Raw genomic sequence first — 17,796 nt, 5'->3', positions numbered from 1 at the left:
GAGTGTCGCTTCTCTTCCTTTCACTATAAATTAACCATCATGCCTTTCTGTGTTATAGGTTCCATGCATAGTCGCATTTGTCATCCCCGCTTATGATTATTCCTTTTCAGATATTTTGGGAGAAAAAAAAGAAAAAAGGCGTCCAGATATTGTTTCCGTCATCAGACGGACTTTTAAGTCATAAATAACACTTCCGTTCCGTCAGTTCCATCAACCTCATGCAGGGTACACAGAACTTTGGTATATTTACAAACAACGCTAAATTCCTGACTTGATAACATTGACTCCTGGAAGCGATCGAAATACGATTTCTTTGAACCCCTGGTATCGGTACATTGTATAACGTATGAACTTTTAATGACAACACTGGCATGACTGAAATTGATTTGTTAGCCCGACATTCTTTTTGTATATGTAGTTGCATGGACACGATGTTGTATAATGTGTTTTACACAGAATGACTCAATTAACCTCTAAGATACATGACTGAAAATGACGAAGATTGATAAAACCTCTTTAGTATTATCGTTTGTAATGTATGTGAAATGACTTCGTTTTCCGCAAAAATAACACATTCAGCAAACATAGCGGATGAGTTTAACATCTGTAAAACCATAAGGTTAAAATGCAGTTCTTTCATCGGAATATACCTGTTACATGTAAATACTTGGGAAATGTATCAGAAACAAAATGTACACTTGTATCTCCGAATTGAATACTTTACAGTACCAGACATTTCCTGAATTTTCCAGTTATGAAATTTTTCACAAAAGTCCATCCTACAACAGTTTATATACTTTCAACCATACTCTAAATGCCCGCGATTTGTGGGTGTGTACTAGTGAAAGAGTAATCAAGAGAACCAAGTTTCTAACGGAAACGAGAATGTAATCCAGGGACAAAGACCAGACATGGAAAACAGACATACACGACAAAGAAAATGAAGTAACTAAAATAATACATACAAAGTAAGAAGAGTAAATGACCAACTCGGACTCCACTACAAACTGAGAGCATTAACCAGGTGCACCGGTAGGGTAAGCGTCCTCTGCTTTTTTAGAAACTCTCGCCGAGTTGTTCATAAAAAAGTCAAGTCTGGGGTAGACGAAGAGGAAAGGAAAACTATGACACGTTGAACAAATCAGTTTTCATCGTACAGATGGATACACCGTAACGATCCACGAGTTCATGATGACGACCATAAAACTTCTATATGATGACTTCAATCTTGTACCAGTGATTATGATATTTTTCGGTCTATTTGAAATAACCTCAATGATACGCATGTTATTTAGTGTGCACCACGTGCCTTAGGTTATTTCTTCATAGACCGAAAATATATAGTAGGTCATTCCTTTAGTGTATAATATTATTTATTATTTATTTTCAGCAAAATTGTTGCAGTCGCAGGCCTCATTAACGAGAACTCCTGATAAGAATTAAACTGTCCGACCAGATATAAGAAGATTTCAAGCCAAAGCTGAATGTCTCATAAACAGACATCATTGTATTGTAGATTTGCACTACCTACACGTTAACATACAAGTGAAGGAACGTTCACAACTGGACATTCAATGTTAAAAAAAACTGAAAATTTTGATGTGAAAAAACACTCCATTACAATACGGATGTGGTCTCTTAAAAACAATGAGTTGAATACTGCCGAGAATTAAGTAATTTTCCGGACACTAAGGATTCTAATTTGACATTGAGAGCTATTTCATTGTCACATGTACACTTCTCATACTTGCACTTACTACAATGGCAAGCCAAAGTGGACAAAAATGAGTATTTTCTAATACAAAAAGTGATTTTTTGATATTACAAATTCATTTTCTAATATTACAATTTAGATTTCTTATATCACAAAACACTTTTTTAATATTAAAAAATCTTTTTTTTTTAATATTAAAAATTCAGTTAAATTTCTAATGTTAAAAACGATTTTTTAATACTAGAAATTGATTTTCTAATATTAAAAAATGCATTTGTTGTAATATTAGAAAATCATTTTTAATATAAAAAATGTGACTGATTTTGCAATATTGCAAAGTGATTTTCTAATATTACAAATTCTTTTTCCAATATTACAAATGCAATTTGTAATATTACAAAATGTGTGATGTTTTATAATATTACTAAATTAGGAATTCGTAATATTAGAAAATGCATTTTTAATACTGCAAAAATGAATTTCTAATATAAAAAATATTTTCTGATATTAAAAAATGATTTTGTAATATTAAATAGTATGTTTTCTAATATTACAAAAAAGTGTTGTTTTTTTTTAATATTAAAATGATTTTTCAATATTATAAATTGATAAATTGATTTTCTAATACTACAAATTAGATCTCTAATATCACAAAACACTTTTTTGATATTAAAGAATCTATTGAATTTCTAACATTAAAAAATGATGTTTTAATATTAGATATTGATTTTCTAATATTACAAATTCAATTTGTAATATTACAAAACGTGTGATGTTTTATAATATTAATAAATCTGGAATTTGTAATATTAGAAAATGAATTTTTAATATTACACAATGAATTTCTAATATTAAAAAAATCTTTTCTAATATTAAAAAAAATGATTTTATAATATTAAAAATTTCTTTCCTAATATTACAAAACATTGATTTCTGTCCACTTTGGCTTGCCATATACTACTCTATAAGGAAGTAGACCTAGGGTAAGGGACACAATTCATACAAATCATTGGAACGTTTGTATGCAGCATTTACTGATTTCATTCTGTTTCAAATGAAAGCTTGATAGGCTTTGATGAAATTTAAAATGATACAAACATATCACTGATTTCAAGAATTACTTCCCTTACCTTAGGTCTACCTCCTTTAGGTTACAGACCACCAATTCAACCAATGAGCATTTGGAAGGTACGCAAAAATAGTCCTACGCAGAAATTACCCCTGTTCCTCATAGTGCTGTGAAAAAAAGTTCTCATCTTATTTAAAAAAATTTAAACAGTTTCTGAAAGGACAAACATTTCTGTACATTTTATAGGTGCATTTTGCTTCTTGTGATGTGAAGCCTAATCTCCATAATGATTTTTAAATACACCCCTATCTTGTGAAAACACTGGGATTTCCCATGCTATTTATAGACCCTTCACTTCCGGTGGCCAGTACTGCACTGCAAGTCTGCTAACCCCACATGCCATACTGAGGATTGTGAGCTGACATATGTAGAATCATGCTGATATATAGTCCTCTGCAGGTTAAAGTTAAGGTAAAGTCCAGAGAAGCCATTGAATATTGTGAAATTAGCATATAAGCCTATGGAAAGTGGAATTAGTGGTTTTTAGCCTTAATAGCCGTAAAAATCTATGTGTATTGTTTTGCGTGTTTATTTACATATTACTTTATTGCAAGCAGAGTATTTTAGATAGAGGATTCAGATTAAAAAAATATATATACTTGTATAAAGGAGATGGGGATGACTATAATTCACTCATTTTTACAGTCAAACTTTTGGATATAATTCACGTATGGCATTAAAACGGGGTTTTCACTAACAGGATACCAACTCTGCCCCTCTATAAATCCGCACCTGATTTGAATGGGTATATACGTGGAAACCCAGTAACCGAATTACTGAATAAAAAACAATCAAATATTCCTGATTTTTATGTGTAATTTAATGATTCATAACATCCCAATCATGTGCTTGCTCCATATTTTGTAAATCATAACACATCGCATATATGCACTTTATCATGTACTAGTGATGTAATTTGTTTGTAAGTTGACACTTGCAGCGAAATTCTTTCAGAATGTGAAGTGAGATAACATTTTAAGTAGCAGTTTTTTATATAAAAATAAGGCAGTGGATGATTCATGGATGTCAAAAACTCATCAAATTTACCTTTATTTCTTATTCAATAACGGTTACAGACCAAAAAATGGTCTTAGTTTGACATTTGCTTCGTCCACTTTTGAGATAAACATTATAGATTGTCTATGTGAGATAAACATTATAGATTGTGTATGTGAGATAAACATTACAGATTGTCTATGTGAGATAAACATTATAGATTGTGTATGAAATTAGTGCTTTGTAAGAGTTACTGTTTGATTTGTTTTGATTTGGTTGATTTTTGTGGGAGAAAAATGTTTTCTTAAAAGTACAGATCTGAATACAGAAAGGACTTTAATTGTTATCCAAAAGTATAGTATATATATAGACCATAAAAGCACAATTTGTTCGGTGGGTTTTTCTACACCATGAATCATCTCTACATTAGTGTCTGAATTTTGTTTGGACTGGTACTTAAGTAGATTGTCAGCTTTCAAAGGAAAAAAAAAAACAATAGAAAGCATATTAAGTCTTTGAAATAGATTCCGTGTTAGATTCAATGGGAATAATAGTATGTTTAAACCATCAACTTTTGGAGAGCTCTTAAGTACACGTCTCTGCAAGAATCGGGCAACATGAGAAAATATCTAAAACAAGCATGTCAAACTCTACGGTTACTGACCTAATAAAAAACATACACTCGAAGAAGACTTCTGTAATTATGTAAAGACTAATATTTCATCAATGCATAACACTGGATGCTTTGATTTTAGAAGAGATGAGAAAATTGATTTTTTTTTTTGACAGTCATCTTACTCTGAATCTGAGCAATTTCACAAAAGCAACAGAACGCAGGGAGAAAAATATCACTATTATTCTTATTCCGAGCTCAACCGGTCGTCACTCTATCTCCTAAATGTATATGTACAGCTTGCTTGGTAGAGGAGCAGTGACTACCAATTTTAAAGTCTTCGTTATGACTTGGTCGGGGATAGAACCTATGACCCCAACACACAAAGCGAGTCTGCTTCCATTGAATGATTATGATAATCTAAAATGATCCGTTGTACTTGTATTGTGTTCATGGTGTTACATGTACGTTTCTTTAAAAGATATATAACTGCTTTTCGGTTATATAAAGATTTCTCAATATTCACCGCAAAAAATAAACACAGTTAAAGTTATAGAAAAGAAAATGTCATTAATGGAACATTAAGTGATACCCCGCCACGTTATGGTGGAAAAAGGCTCAACTCGAATTTCCCTGGAAATTGAACTTATAATAACCCGTATTTTAAGGCACTTAACAACAGTGCAAAGCTTTAAAAAATCACAGATCCGTCCTCAAGTTATTATCTGGAAGCCGTCGGGGATGGACAGACGACCGGATGAACACGCAACTTTTCAGCGCAACATAATACTTCGAACAACACTTCGTGTGGTGCGGTAAAAAACTAGATTGCCCAAAACAAATACACCATAACAATACCATTATCGGGACCATTATACATAATTTAAATATTAAATAAAAATCTAAGATAATCACAAGAATGCATAATATTGATCGTACAAAAAGGCAAAACCCGTGTTTTTTTTTTTTTTTTGTTTTTTTTTTTGTTTGTATTTTTTTTTGTTTTTGTTTTTGTTTTTGTTTTTTTTTTAGTTTCATGAAAAAGAGGTACCGTTGTTAGAAGGAATGTTATTTTTTCTTCGCCAGAAACATAAGGAATGTACACATCATATACTGCTGTATGTTTCTGATTTTTTAGTATATAACACTGTAAGTTGGTCATCAGATTTTTTCCGCCCCCAAATAGTCCTTCTTTTTAAAATCAGAACCGTCACTATGACAACAGATAAGGCTATAGCTACGCACGTTCCGGCAATAGCGACTAAATATTCAGGTTTATGGAAAAATGCAGAAACTTTCAGCCCTGCTGGTTCGTTTGTTGTTTCGCTTGTGGTCGTTTCGGAATATTCTGAAGTACTGCTTGGATTTTTTGTTTTGTCAAGCATATTTTTGTTTTCTTCTCCAATTTCTACAGGAAAAATCGCCACATTTTCTGTCAATACTTTAGTCTTTCCATCTGACGATAATATTTCAGTTAACCGCTTTTTCGGATCTAGTTTGTCTAATTTGTACGAAGAATTTGCTTTTACTGGAATGTTATATGCGGTGCTATTATCAGAACTCGATTTTTTGGCCTTTGGAATGTTGGTATTTGTATCTACATCAGCTGATTCGGTGTAATGGCCAATTCTATTTCCTACATGTAATTCCCTACCTGTTTCCGAAATATTGTTTATACGTTTTCGCAATAGTGAAGGGTCAGCTCTTTCCGTTGAACCCTTGATCGTCGCGTCAAGGACGGCCATTGTAATATCAGGAATGTTTTTGGACGTGGAGATAATTTCGTCATGTGAAACACTTGTGTTATTTTCGGTTACTATTGAAGTGGCAGATTCGAAATACATATTCTCAAGGTCGGTATCTGAAATACAAGATTTAAACAGATTAAATTTGGAATACAGGAAATATTGAAACATTATATAAAACGCATTCCAGAAATTCCTAAGTTTATGAAAGTGGATTAAAAATTAAGGCAGATGTAACAAAATATTCGTGATAATTGATTGTCTCATTCGTACAAATGTATACTTTAGTTGAGCAAATGTTGATGGGACTTTAATTTTGTAGGCTTCTTTTAAGGTATACTCCAGAGGTGGGCTGGGATTTTATTTTGAGTTTTTTTCCAGCAGCAGCTTTGGTTCAAAAATATTTCAAAATCTATATTGTTAAGTAATGTGGAAATATTGAATCATAATTTTTATTCTAGCCATGGCTGAGTTTTAAAAAAAATCAGCTCTACTCGTAGATTATGATTACATATCAACCGCCAATCGATCAGAGCTCAGGAAGGACTTTCTAATAAATTATATCGATTAAATTGTTTTGGAATTTGATTGATAGGTGTTCCGATGTACACAGCTTAACAATCGATTTCCATTCAATTTGCGACCGATAAAGTATATCGATGATGTCGGGATAACTACCTACATGCCTTTATGGTTAATATACATAAATTTAAAATTCAACATTACAAAACAAGGGATGTGTGAGTGACGGACAGAGTGGTTAATAACTTTTGGCTGATTGACTGATTGTTGGGGTTTAACGCCCGAGCAGCGATATTTCATCTATATTCAGGCGATGAACATGAAATGGATGATAAAATGAACATGAAATGATGATAATGAAATGAAAAATAGGATGTGACACAAGAATAATAGGGTCGACAAATGTTGATTGCCACTAGAAATGGGTAGGGCAATTTAGCCTTCTGTGGCGGAGCGCAAAGGTCCCTATCGAATAAGAAAATCAACATTGAATAAGAAAACAATTTGAATGATTTTTAACATAATTAATCGAAAAATGCCGAAACTTTGAATTATTCGAATTATTCGTCCAATATTCGATAAAAAATTAAAACAATTTAAAAAAAATCATACCATTTGTACACCGGTAGAACTTAAAATCGTCGATAGCAATATCTGCGGTATGACTGAGTCCCCGTGTCGCCTGAACAAGAATCTGAAGGAAAAAAAAAATGGGTAGTTGTGAGCCTTTTAAGAAAATATGGATTCTAGTGTTTTTTTTTTTTTGTTTTTTTGTTTTTTTTTGTTTTTTTTTTTAATTTATTTCTTTTATTTTACGTAGCCAACAGTGTTATGCCAAGGGCGCATTTTGAGTGAAATACCTTTTTTTTTTAATTTCACCTCTTCAAAATTTTCAAGGGGGTGAAATTGACCCTTCAAAAGTATCTTTTTCTCTAGTATATTACATACATTACTCAGTTTATGAGAATAATTTTGGGTAGTGAAGTCTTTTATTATTTATAGCGGTTTTCTATCGATCACTTTTGCATTTTATTTGAGGGGAAATTACCCACATTATTCGGTTAATTCACTTACAATTTTTTTTGTACGAGTGAAATTCACTCGCTGTGCTTAAAACTAGGCAGAACACTGAGCCAAAACTGGTCTGGTGAATAATTGATGAACACACGTTTCAAAATTTCGGTGCTGTCGCCCTGTCAACATTTACCACCTGTTAAATTTTATCATGGTTGTTACAGAATCTACTGACGATTCGTTGGTGAATCGATGGGAGTCATTCACGGGTCGGAATCTCTATTTTTGTTTAGCAAATGTTGTTAACTATGTGCAATATTTAAACAAAGAATGTCTTATAATGTGCTGAAGCCCACTTTTTATCCCCCTTTTCAAAATATCAGGACACTGAAGTAACCTTGTACAATTTTTTGTACTTTGTCGGAATTTTAAGTGTCAGTTTCTGTAAGAATCAGGCAGTGGGTGAAATATGGTATAATGAAACACACCATTTTAAAAGTTTAATTTGACCATTTGCACCATCAGAATCAAGGAAAAGGGCAAGATTTTTCTTATCACTTTGGTTAAATTGAGTTATAATTTCATTGAAATGCACTGAATATGAACATTTCAAGGGCAGATAACTCTGTCAAATTCCTGATTTTTCTACCATTCTATTGAAAGGTTTCTGAGCAAATCTAGTCATGCAGAATGTGTTTTCAAATAGAGAAAGCATCCTTGAGTGAAATTATATTGTCAGATCGGTGGGGTTTTGACAGCATGTTTCTGATCGGTGTGGTTTTGACATGCATGTTTCTGATCGGTGGGGTTTTGACATGCATGTTTCTGATCGGTGGGGTTTTGACATGCATGTTTCTGATCGGTGGGGTTTTGACAGCATGTTTCTGATCGGTGGGGTTTTGACAGCATGTTTCTGATCGGTGTGGTTTTGACAGCATGTTTCTGATCGGTGTGGTTTTGACATGTATGTTTCTAATCGGTGGGGTTTTGACATGCATGTTTCTTATCGGTGGGGTTTTGACAGCATGTTTCTGATCGGTGGGGTTTTGACATGCATGTTTGTGATCGGTGGGGTTTTGACATGCATGTTTCTGATCGGTGGGGTTTTGACAGCATGTTTCTGATCGGTGGGGTTTTGACAGCATGTTTCTGATCGGTGGGTTTTGACAGCATGTTTCTGAACGGTGGGGTTTTGACATGCATGTTTCTGATCGGTGGGGTTTTGACATACATGTTTCTGATCGGTGGGGTTTTGACATACATGTTTCTATTTTTCTTCCTTATTGCCTGATTCTTTAAAAAAAACTTACAATTAAAGTTCGTCGACCCATTCAATCTTGTTAGTAACTTACTTGGAAGCTGTTTGGCTGTTCTTCTATAAACACTTTCGCCCTATGCCATTCGTCTCCATGGTTACCACTTATAACCAAGAGTTGTTGTTCGGTAGGATTCTGACCTGATCGAAGTAGAATCTCGAGTTCTCCCATGTCTGTAAAGAACAGAATATGTCCAAATTTGACTTACTAATAATATGAGTGTTGGTGTTGAAGTTGATTCTTTAATTGTGCATTCTGTCGATTTGTTGAAAATAGTTTGGGGTTTCAAACGTACAATCACTAGGACTAAGATTGCGCTATACATTCAGCTCGTGCATTCAGCAGTTTATATATTTAAATAATTCAACTTACAAGGTACAATGTCCAGGTCAAATACGCACTAGAATCTCATGATTTTAATATAACAGTTAACCTTAACTTTGCATAAGTTGTACGTGATATAATTAACTCAAAGATCATCGCAAGCAAAGGGTTAAGTGAATGTAAATTTTAGTTAGCAGGACACATTTCGGATTTAACTAATCATAGTTTTCGTTGTGGGTGCATGTAATTTGTTTCCAGTTAAGCGTCAGATAATCAACTCATTATTTATTAGATACATGATGGTATACATGATCATTATGCATTTTAAAGTTAAGTTTTCTTTTCAATTGAGCATATGTTCCAAAAACCGGTTACTTCCCTTTTGCCACTACCTGAGAATTATTTCAAATATCATGGCTGTAATCAAGGAGGGACTTTAGTTGGAACCCCTATTAGAGGTTTCCCTAGACCAATTTAGCATGGCGCTGCACCATGCCCTCATCTAGCACCGTGCCGCCCTCATCATGAATTTTACAATGTGCTCCTAGTTGGCCATACCCAACTTTCAAGTTAAAAGATTAATTTAATTAATTTCAACCAATATGCATGTTAACATGCATGTACTCTTTTTGTGTTGACACCCATTTATGATACTTTTACAGTACCATACTAGGGTGAAGGATGTTTATTGAAGATTTCAGTAAATAAATTGCCCTAGTGCCAAGGTGGGTGCCCTATGTGACGGTTGAGTGCCCCCAAAATACTTAAATAACCATGCCTTCAAAAATTCCTGGGGAAAACACTACCTATTTCTGTCGGATGTTTTGGGTAAATTCGAGCTGTTTGCAAGTAACAGCCTGGAGTAATTTTAACATAATACACGCTGTATATTTGGTATATTTATCACACTGGCTTCAAATAAATGAGCAAAAAGTGTAAAACTATAGATAGATATCTTACAGCCTGTTTCATCTGGTCCTAGCATATGGTACCACAACTGAAAACATCTTCTACTCTTGTACCACGGGTAAACAGGGGAAAGTAACCGACTTTTATGTCCCGGTCTGTTTGGAACGGACGATTCCATGTAAAGGTAATGACCTGATAAATTGACACAGGAAATAAAATAAATAATGCATTTTTTTTCAAAGTTACCAAAATGCGGGATCAATATAGTAAGTACGCATGTATGATGTCTTTGGTATGGGATCGAAGTAATTAGAAATCTATATGTTTTCAACATTATAACGGATTATGTATATGAATCGTGAGCTTTTAACATGTGTTTTCCAGCAGGAGTCAAAATACTGTCATGACTAAATTATCCAAATTCTTTATTATCTATTATTGACACAACTCCGAAATATTTAGTGACCTCGTTGAATATAGAAATTACGAATATCTGTTTTTGTTTTAATACATTGTTGTCTTAATCGTTCATATTCGACATGTATAGTTGCTTAGTAATTGTATAAGATCTATCTTTACAGTCAAAGAAGCAGATAGATTAAATGCCTGTTCAAGATGATGTAAATGCGCATGTACTTTTCTGTTACCTTGACCAAGTGTATGATCATGACGGGGACCAGTTCGTTTTGTGGTCGTTTCTCCACTCTTTGTTCTCCAATTAGAATCGTGCTCCTTATCCTGTGTCCAACCGCAGAGAGACTTGTATTCAAAATCACATTGATTGATATCAACAGCCGCTGGAATAAAGAGAAATATTTTGTTTTGTTTTATTGTTTTGTTAAAAAAAAAGTAGCAAAGATTTGGCAGAGGAGTCAAATGATACCAACGAACTATTTAATAGTTTATAGATAATGACTGTACAGATTCAGTGTAATTCGAACTGAACAAATTTCATTTTTAAGTAAGCAATGTAATTGTGATTGTGGCTAGTTTCATCGCAATTTTGTTGTATCTACAAGAATTGACGGATCCAGGGAAAGTGGAAGGGTTCCACCTTCGATTCCTGGAGCGAAGATGGACTGGAAACCCTGGATTTAGAGGACGGGCCGAGTTCAGGTGGTTCGAAGCCACATTTATTATAATATTTTGTCATTGCTTTTTTTTTATTTCGGGCAATAATGAACAAAGTATATCTTTGAACGATCCAACTCCTTTGTAATTTTCTGGATCATGCACTCTCTTTTAAATTTCTGGATTCGCCCAAACCGATAAATCTTACAAACCTAGACGATGAATATAAACATTGAGTGCTGAAGGTACTTACGATAGCAATGCGGCAGCGGCTCTGACCAGCGGTGGCCATCACAGCTGATAATACTCTCACCGTCCATTATGTAACCTGGGTTACACTTCACCATCAGCAGGGAATTCTGGGAAACCGTGTCTACTTCCCCGTTTGGTAGAGAACTGTAACCAGTTGGGTCGCATCCAGTCGCTAGTTCGTAGAAGAAAAATAATTTACATAGTTACAAAGTGAGGGAAAACAAATTCTTTGCATTTGACATAAAAGACACTATCTAAACTGATTCTAGCCTCGAAGTGAAATACATCAGTATAATTTTGTGGATATGAATTTTTTAATTTTCATTTCTAAAAAAGAAAAAGAAGTGAAGAGTTTAAGAACGCAAATACGGTTTATAATATAACGACAATGGATATGGTGACTATGTCAGAGAGACAACAACCCAACCGGTACGAAAAATATCAGCTCACGGCCACCCTTGGGTCTTCTATGGATCATGAGGAAACCCTCACACCACAGCGCAGGCTGCAGCTAGCCCCAAAACACCCAATTATACCTGATTTTTTTTATACAGAGTTTTTAAAAATTGCTTTAATTAATCATTTACGATGTTTTCCTGAGTGTTAGAAAAATAACAGTCAATCTTTACCTTAACTCCTTTTTTGTAAAAAAAAATATGTTTATAAAGTAGTAAAATTTTATCAAGTTGTATCGCTTAATGCAAATTTTTTTAACGAAACCAAAATTAGTATGAATGGCAATGCGGATGACTTAGGGCTAGAAACCACTAATGCCACTTCCCATAAGGTTCAATGCTAATTTCACAACATTCAGTGGCTTCTCTGACTTTACCTTAACTTTAACCTGCAGAGGACTATATATCAGCATGATTCTACATAAATATCAGCTCACAATACTTAGAATGGCATGTGGGGTTAGCAGACTTGCAGTGCAGTACTGGTCACCGAAAGTGAAGGGTCTATAAATAGCATGGGAAATCCCAGACTGTGTTTTCACAAGATAGGGGTACATTTAGAAATTATTATGGAGATTAGGCTTCACATCACAAGAAGCAAAATGACTTAAAAAATGTTCAGAAATGCTTTTCCTTTCAGAAACAGTTTTAATTTTTTAAATAAAACGAGAACTTTTTTTCAAAGCACTTTGAGAAACACGGGGTAATTTCTGCATAGGACTATTTGCCAAATGCTCATTGGTTGAATTGGTGGTCTGTAACATATACGACCCCGTCGATGACGACAGTGTTATATATATCATAGTAATACGACTGTACAATGTTTGCGGTTGTATAAATACGTGTATACTTACTACGACAAATTTCCACATTTTTATACGAAAAGAAACAACACTTACCATGACAGGTAGGTGCAGGAGTGTTCCAGACTCCTCCCAAACAGAACGATATACTAGCGCCAAACATTTGGAAACCTGGGTCACATTTATACTGTATTTTGTTGTATGGTTCAGTAAACAATATGGCTTTTCCATGGTGTAAATGAAGCTTATTGCAGGCCGGTGATACTAGAATAAAGAAAATTCAAATGCTAGTTGAGTGAGGCGAGCTATGCGGTAGTGAAGAACCAGTCAGATAGGAACCAAATACTACATGAGATGGCCAACTACAAAGATTTTATTTTTCATTCTAGCCAGGGGAATTTTATTTAAATATGATAACAATTAGAATTTATTTAACAATTTTCTTTGAACAACAATTTCTAGACTAATTTTACCGCTATAATTACTTTCGACAAGAACATTCGTGTATAAGTATTTGGGTAATGTTCATGTATACATGTATATAAAAACTTTTCGTCATCAATTTCAATCTGTTAAAGAAAAGGGGGTCTCAGAGATTGTCCCAATACATATGGTAATAAAATGAATTTAACAAAAAACAACAGCAAAACAAAAAGCTCGTGTGAAAACAAATTTGCGAAAATTAGCAGTTTTTTTTGTTTGTTTTGTTTTGTTTTGTTTTCGGTTTTGTTTTTGTTTTTTGTTTTGTGTTTGTTTTTTGTTTGTTTTGTTTCTTTTTTTGTGTGCATTTTCCTTTCAATTATATTATCCGAAGTTAATGTCTATGAAAAAAACGAATTTTCAAGCGAATTTCAAAATAAAGCAATATATAGACCAGGAAAGCATTTTTGTTCTCTATATCGAAAGTAAGTGAAAACTCCATATTTATATACATGGCATCCATTCTGGTATTTGAAAAGTGAAATTGGACGAATATAATAAATATTCATGAAGAGCATGCACTATATTCAATAACATTAAAATTATATGCACAAACAATCTGAAAAGTTGAAAGAATATAGAGTATTTAAGAACAGAAAAAAAATTAATTCCCTAACTTACCTTCATTAATAATGATAGAAATAACAAAGAAAATAATAACTTGATGCAGTGATGTTTCCATGTCTAAATTTTATCCTTCAAAATCAAAATTCCATCAAAATTATTTCATACATTTCCTTCATCAACACCACAAGGGAAGTGCGTTCATTAACTTAGTATGTTCTTAATTAGTTCAAACTGTTTGGTTCTTTGATACGAACTGACCACTTCCGGTTGACAAATAATTGTGAAACAACATCGGCGGGATATCTTTTAATCTAATTAGACATTGCTGATTACTTATCTTATTATTACATCAAATACCCCTCAGGTGCCCCTGAGAATGAGTCGGAAGCAACAAACGAATTGAAACTTGTGAATAATAACAACAAATATGCGTGTGTCAAGTACGGTTGCGAATTTTTGGTAAATTGCTCATAAAGTTTCACTATGCTTCGGCATTCGTCATCATTATATCACGAAGGTGTTAATTGGACAATTATTACGTAACATTCACTTATATTTATTAATATTTAAATTGAATTTAATCGGTGTTCAAGACATAAATCCATTAGCACAGCAACATCGTAAATTGCGATATTTTTTTATATTTATTATGCATAATGATGAAGAGCGCTGGATTTTTAAAGAAAAGTTGCGATGTGAAACAAATAATTGGACATTCATGCAACTCGTAAGATTACAGAGAATTCATTATTGTTGAGGACTTGTCTGAAATATATAGCTTAATTTAGGTATGCCCATGGTTACATAAGTTGCCATAGATGTCACAGCGGTACGAGTTCGAGTCTAAAAATTTGCATCAGTTTGACAGTTCTAACATTGTTGGGAATTTTTCAGACCTTTCTATACGTTTACATATCTTCCCTGTATCAATTTGATCCGACGGAGCAGTGTAGCGAATAGAGTCGTCACATTCTGAGTCGTTTATGGTCAAGAAAAACCCACCAAACAAACAATGCTTTTTTAGTCTACATATACTTTCACAAAACAACCTTTACTGTATTAAGATTTGCTCTTTTGAGAGAATCAAACATTTATCTCCCACTAAAAGCAACCAAATCAAGCCAAATCAAGAACGATAACTATTGCTAAGTGCAAATTTCATGTACAATCTATATAATTTTTATCTCAAAAGCGCAACAACCAAATGAAAAACTAAGACTGATTACGTGATCAGTTACTGTTTATCAACAAGAAATAAAACTGAATTTGGTGGGTTTTTGACTTGCATGAATCACCTTTGATACTTTGAGGGGGTCTTTTTTGTGGTTATGTTTTGTGTTTTTATAGTTTTTGCTTTTGCAATTCTTTGTTTTTGTTTTTTTTTAATTTTTTGTGTTTGTTATGTTTTTGTTTTGTTTTGTTTTGTTTTATTTTGATGTTTGTTTCGTTATTTATTTATTTTTTTACAAAATGCTGGCTGTGGGCCCTAATAAAAAGTTTGTTCCTGTCGTTAATTAATCTATCTTAATATATTTTCCCAAAAATTTGCTACACATCGACTGTTGGGACTAGTGTCACGATTAATTTACGGTTAACACGGAAATCTACACGGGGCTGTCACGATTGTTATTTTAATACATCAACATTTACATTTATTTCATTTGTATATTTACATTTTTTACATTAACTAGTGACTATGTTTTTTTTTCAGTGAATGAGGTTAATTACAAAAAAAAACATACAGAAACACTTAACAGCGGAATATACGCGAAGTGTCATCAAATCGCTTCAAGACATTTACGCGTAAATGTCTGTAAGTGCGTTTCCATTAAGACAGTTGTCAAAATAATCAGAAATAATCAGAGTGTTCGAAAAGAAACACTTTAAAGTGATAGAACAATCGACCAATCCCAGTTAATGTGTGTTTACTCATAATAAAAACATGATAAAACAGCTCCAGCACTTACTTAATTTTTAAGAGGAGCGGAATTAGTCAAAATTATCATTTAAATTTATGTAAGGGGGTCCTTAATTAATTATGTTCATGGGGAAAGAGGGGGTGGATTAGATTGATGTTAAAGTAATTTTAAAAGTTAAATCTATATATAATATGACTGTAAATTAACTTCTTAGTATTTCATTGCTCTATCTGTTCATTGTTTTCAGCCCTCATTATATTGTCACAGATGTTTCTTCTTCTTTTTTTGTCGTTAATGATTTCATTACTACCATTTCACTAGGATAAATACACTCAACGAAATAAACGAGGATTAAATTTACATCGACATTCAATTTGGATTTGACCACTCTTCTTTTTAAATCAGTTCTAATTCCAATTATTTCAACTTAGGATGCGGCTAAGGTTAAAATATTTTCGATACACTATTTTTGTTGTTGTTTGTTTTTATCAAAATGAACTAAGTAATCAAGATCAGATAGCGCGACATTGGTATTTGACTTAAATAATGAGTTCAATGAAACAAGCATTTTACATGTTTCTATACTGCAATCGTTCTATTTGAGCAATCAAAATGCCTTGACAACATATTTATTAGTGATTTTCTACCCGTGCATGAACTACTTGGTCATCGTAGCCTCATTATTGTGGACAACTAGTGGTAAATAAATGTAATAAACGCGTCATATAAGAAAATCATAAGAATTAAACTTGATTGCAGTATAAAGACAATAACAGTATATTGACTAGAAGTAAACAAGAGTCCGACTCGGTTATTTGTAAATAATCAGCACAATCTGTCGCACTCCAATCGATCGCGAATGGATTAACAAGTTGATGATGATTGGGGTTTTTTGTGGTCTTGACTATCCTTACGGATGTCGCACGATCGCCCATTACGGAGATTGTGTCAGTAATGCCGGTTAGTAGTAGAAGGTAGCGGAGCCCAGCCTTCAGGATACCTGACCGAAGAACTCAGTTGGAGTATTCCTGCTAGCGGCTGGGATGCTGTGTTGACGCTCTGGCCTACTCCCAGACCCCACGTGGGTCCGAGAGTCTTTCCCCATTCTAACTGTTTGGGAGTACGTCAACGTGTAGCGTGATTAACAAATTTACACCTGTCTACGTTGTATATATTGTGCCGTCCATACGGGAGGTCCCAAACAGGGAACACGTATAGAATTCGTATTGGGAATAACATTCCCCGTGCATGAAAATATTCTTTTGATTGTAGTATAAACATGATAATATTAATGTCTTGACTTCACATAAAAAGAATAAAAGAATTAGGCACGAAACGAGGTAACTCTTCGGCGGAGCCTCGCAATTATCAGGGCCGTTTCTTTGCCTCATCCTTCTATTTTGTCTATATATAATAGACCATATTCTAACAATATGGTATATTACGCAGTAATATGCATGTTGGCTTAATAAGTTATACATGTAACTTATTTTATATAGCGTAAAAACTAAAAGATTACCTCGACGTGACTTACTCTATAGATTTTCTATACTTATGCTTGTCTTTAGAGTAAGGGTCCACTGTTGCCAAGAAGATGTTCATAAACTTCAAAGTCACCTATATGATATACATAATTTGTTATATCCAGGTCATAAAGGGTAGGATGAAACTTGAAAGGTCAATCGTTTGTTTTAAAAAGTGTTGTTACGTCATGAAAGTTTTTTTTTTTTTTTTTTTTTTTTTTTGTTTATCGATTTAGGTACTTCATTTGACTTATTCATAACCAAATTTCATCTTCTAAAAAGTCTAACATAAACAAGGTTTTTAGGCTTGTTTTACCATCTCTGATATTTTCTTTATATATATTAGAGATAGAGGGAAAATATTAGAGATGGTAAAACAAGCTAAAAACAGGTCAGACATGCGTTTACTGACCAAATATGAGGCACATAAGGGAAAACTATAAA

The 17,796-nt window shown here is 33.5% G+C and overlaps 1 protein-coding gene across 1 annotated transcript; it reads right to left on the bottom strand.

The window, feature by feature from the left end:
* Nucleotides 1-5,312: 5,312 nt before the first annotated feature.
* LOC148610768 (uncharacterized) lies at nucleotides 5,313-14,276 on the bottom strand. The gene is made up of 8 exons (XM_088596114.1): nucleotides 13,965-14,276; nucleotides 12,960-13,127; nucleotides 11,607-11,777; nucleotides 10,930-11,079; nucleotides 10,334-10,474; nucleotides 9,086-9,222; nucleotides 7,332-7,413; nucleotides 5,313-6,313 (listed from the first exon to the last, which is right to left on the bottom strand). The coding sequence occupies exons 1-8, from the start codon at nucleotides 14,023-14,025 to the stop codon at nucleotides 5,559-5,561; spliced, it is 1,665 nt and encodes a 554-aa protein (XP_088452240.1). The 5' UTR covers nucleotides 14,026-14,276; the 3' UTR covers nucleotides 5,313-5,558.
* Nucleotides 14,277-17,796: the final 3,520 nt, after the last annotated feature.

The sequence above is a fragment of the Perna viridis genome, chromosome 8 (genome assembly GCF_037379345.1).
Source record: "Perna viridis isolate PV_CMFRI_1.1 ecotype Kerala chromosome 8, ASM3737934v1, whole genome shotgun sequence".
Taxonomy (NCBI): Eukaryota; Metazoa; Mollusca; class Bivalvia; order Mytilida; family Mytilidae; genus Perna; species Perna viridis.
This window is presented reverse-complemented; position numbering and strand designations above follow the sequence as displayed.

Bases quoted from the DNA above. Each gene is read 5' to 3' on its own strand.
- LOC148610768 (XM_088596114.1), bottom strand. From the start codon at position 14,025: ATGGAAACATCACTGCATCAAGTTATTATTTTCTTTGTTATTTCTATC. The intron at 13,128-13,964 runs GTAAGTTAGGGA...TCTTTATTCTAG, and splicing joins TTCTATCATTATTAATGAAG to TATCACCGGCCTGCAATAAG. The intron at 6,314-7,331 runs GTATGATTTTTT...CTTGTATTTCAG, and splicing joins GTTCTACCGGTGTACAAATG to ATACCGACCTTGAGAATATG.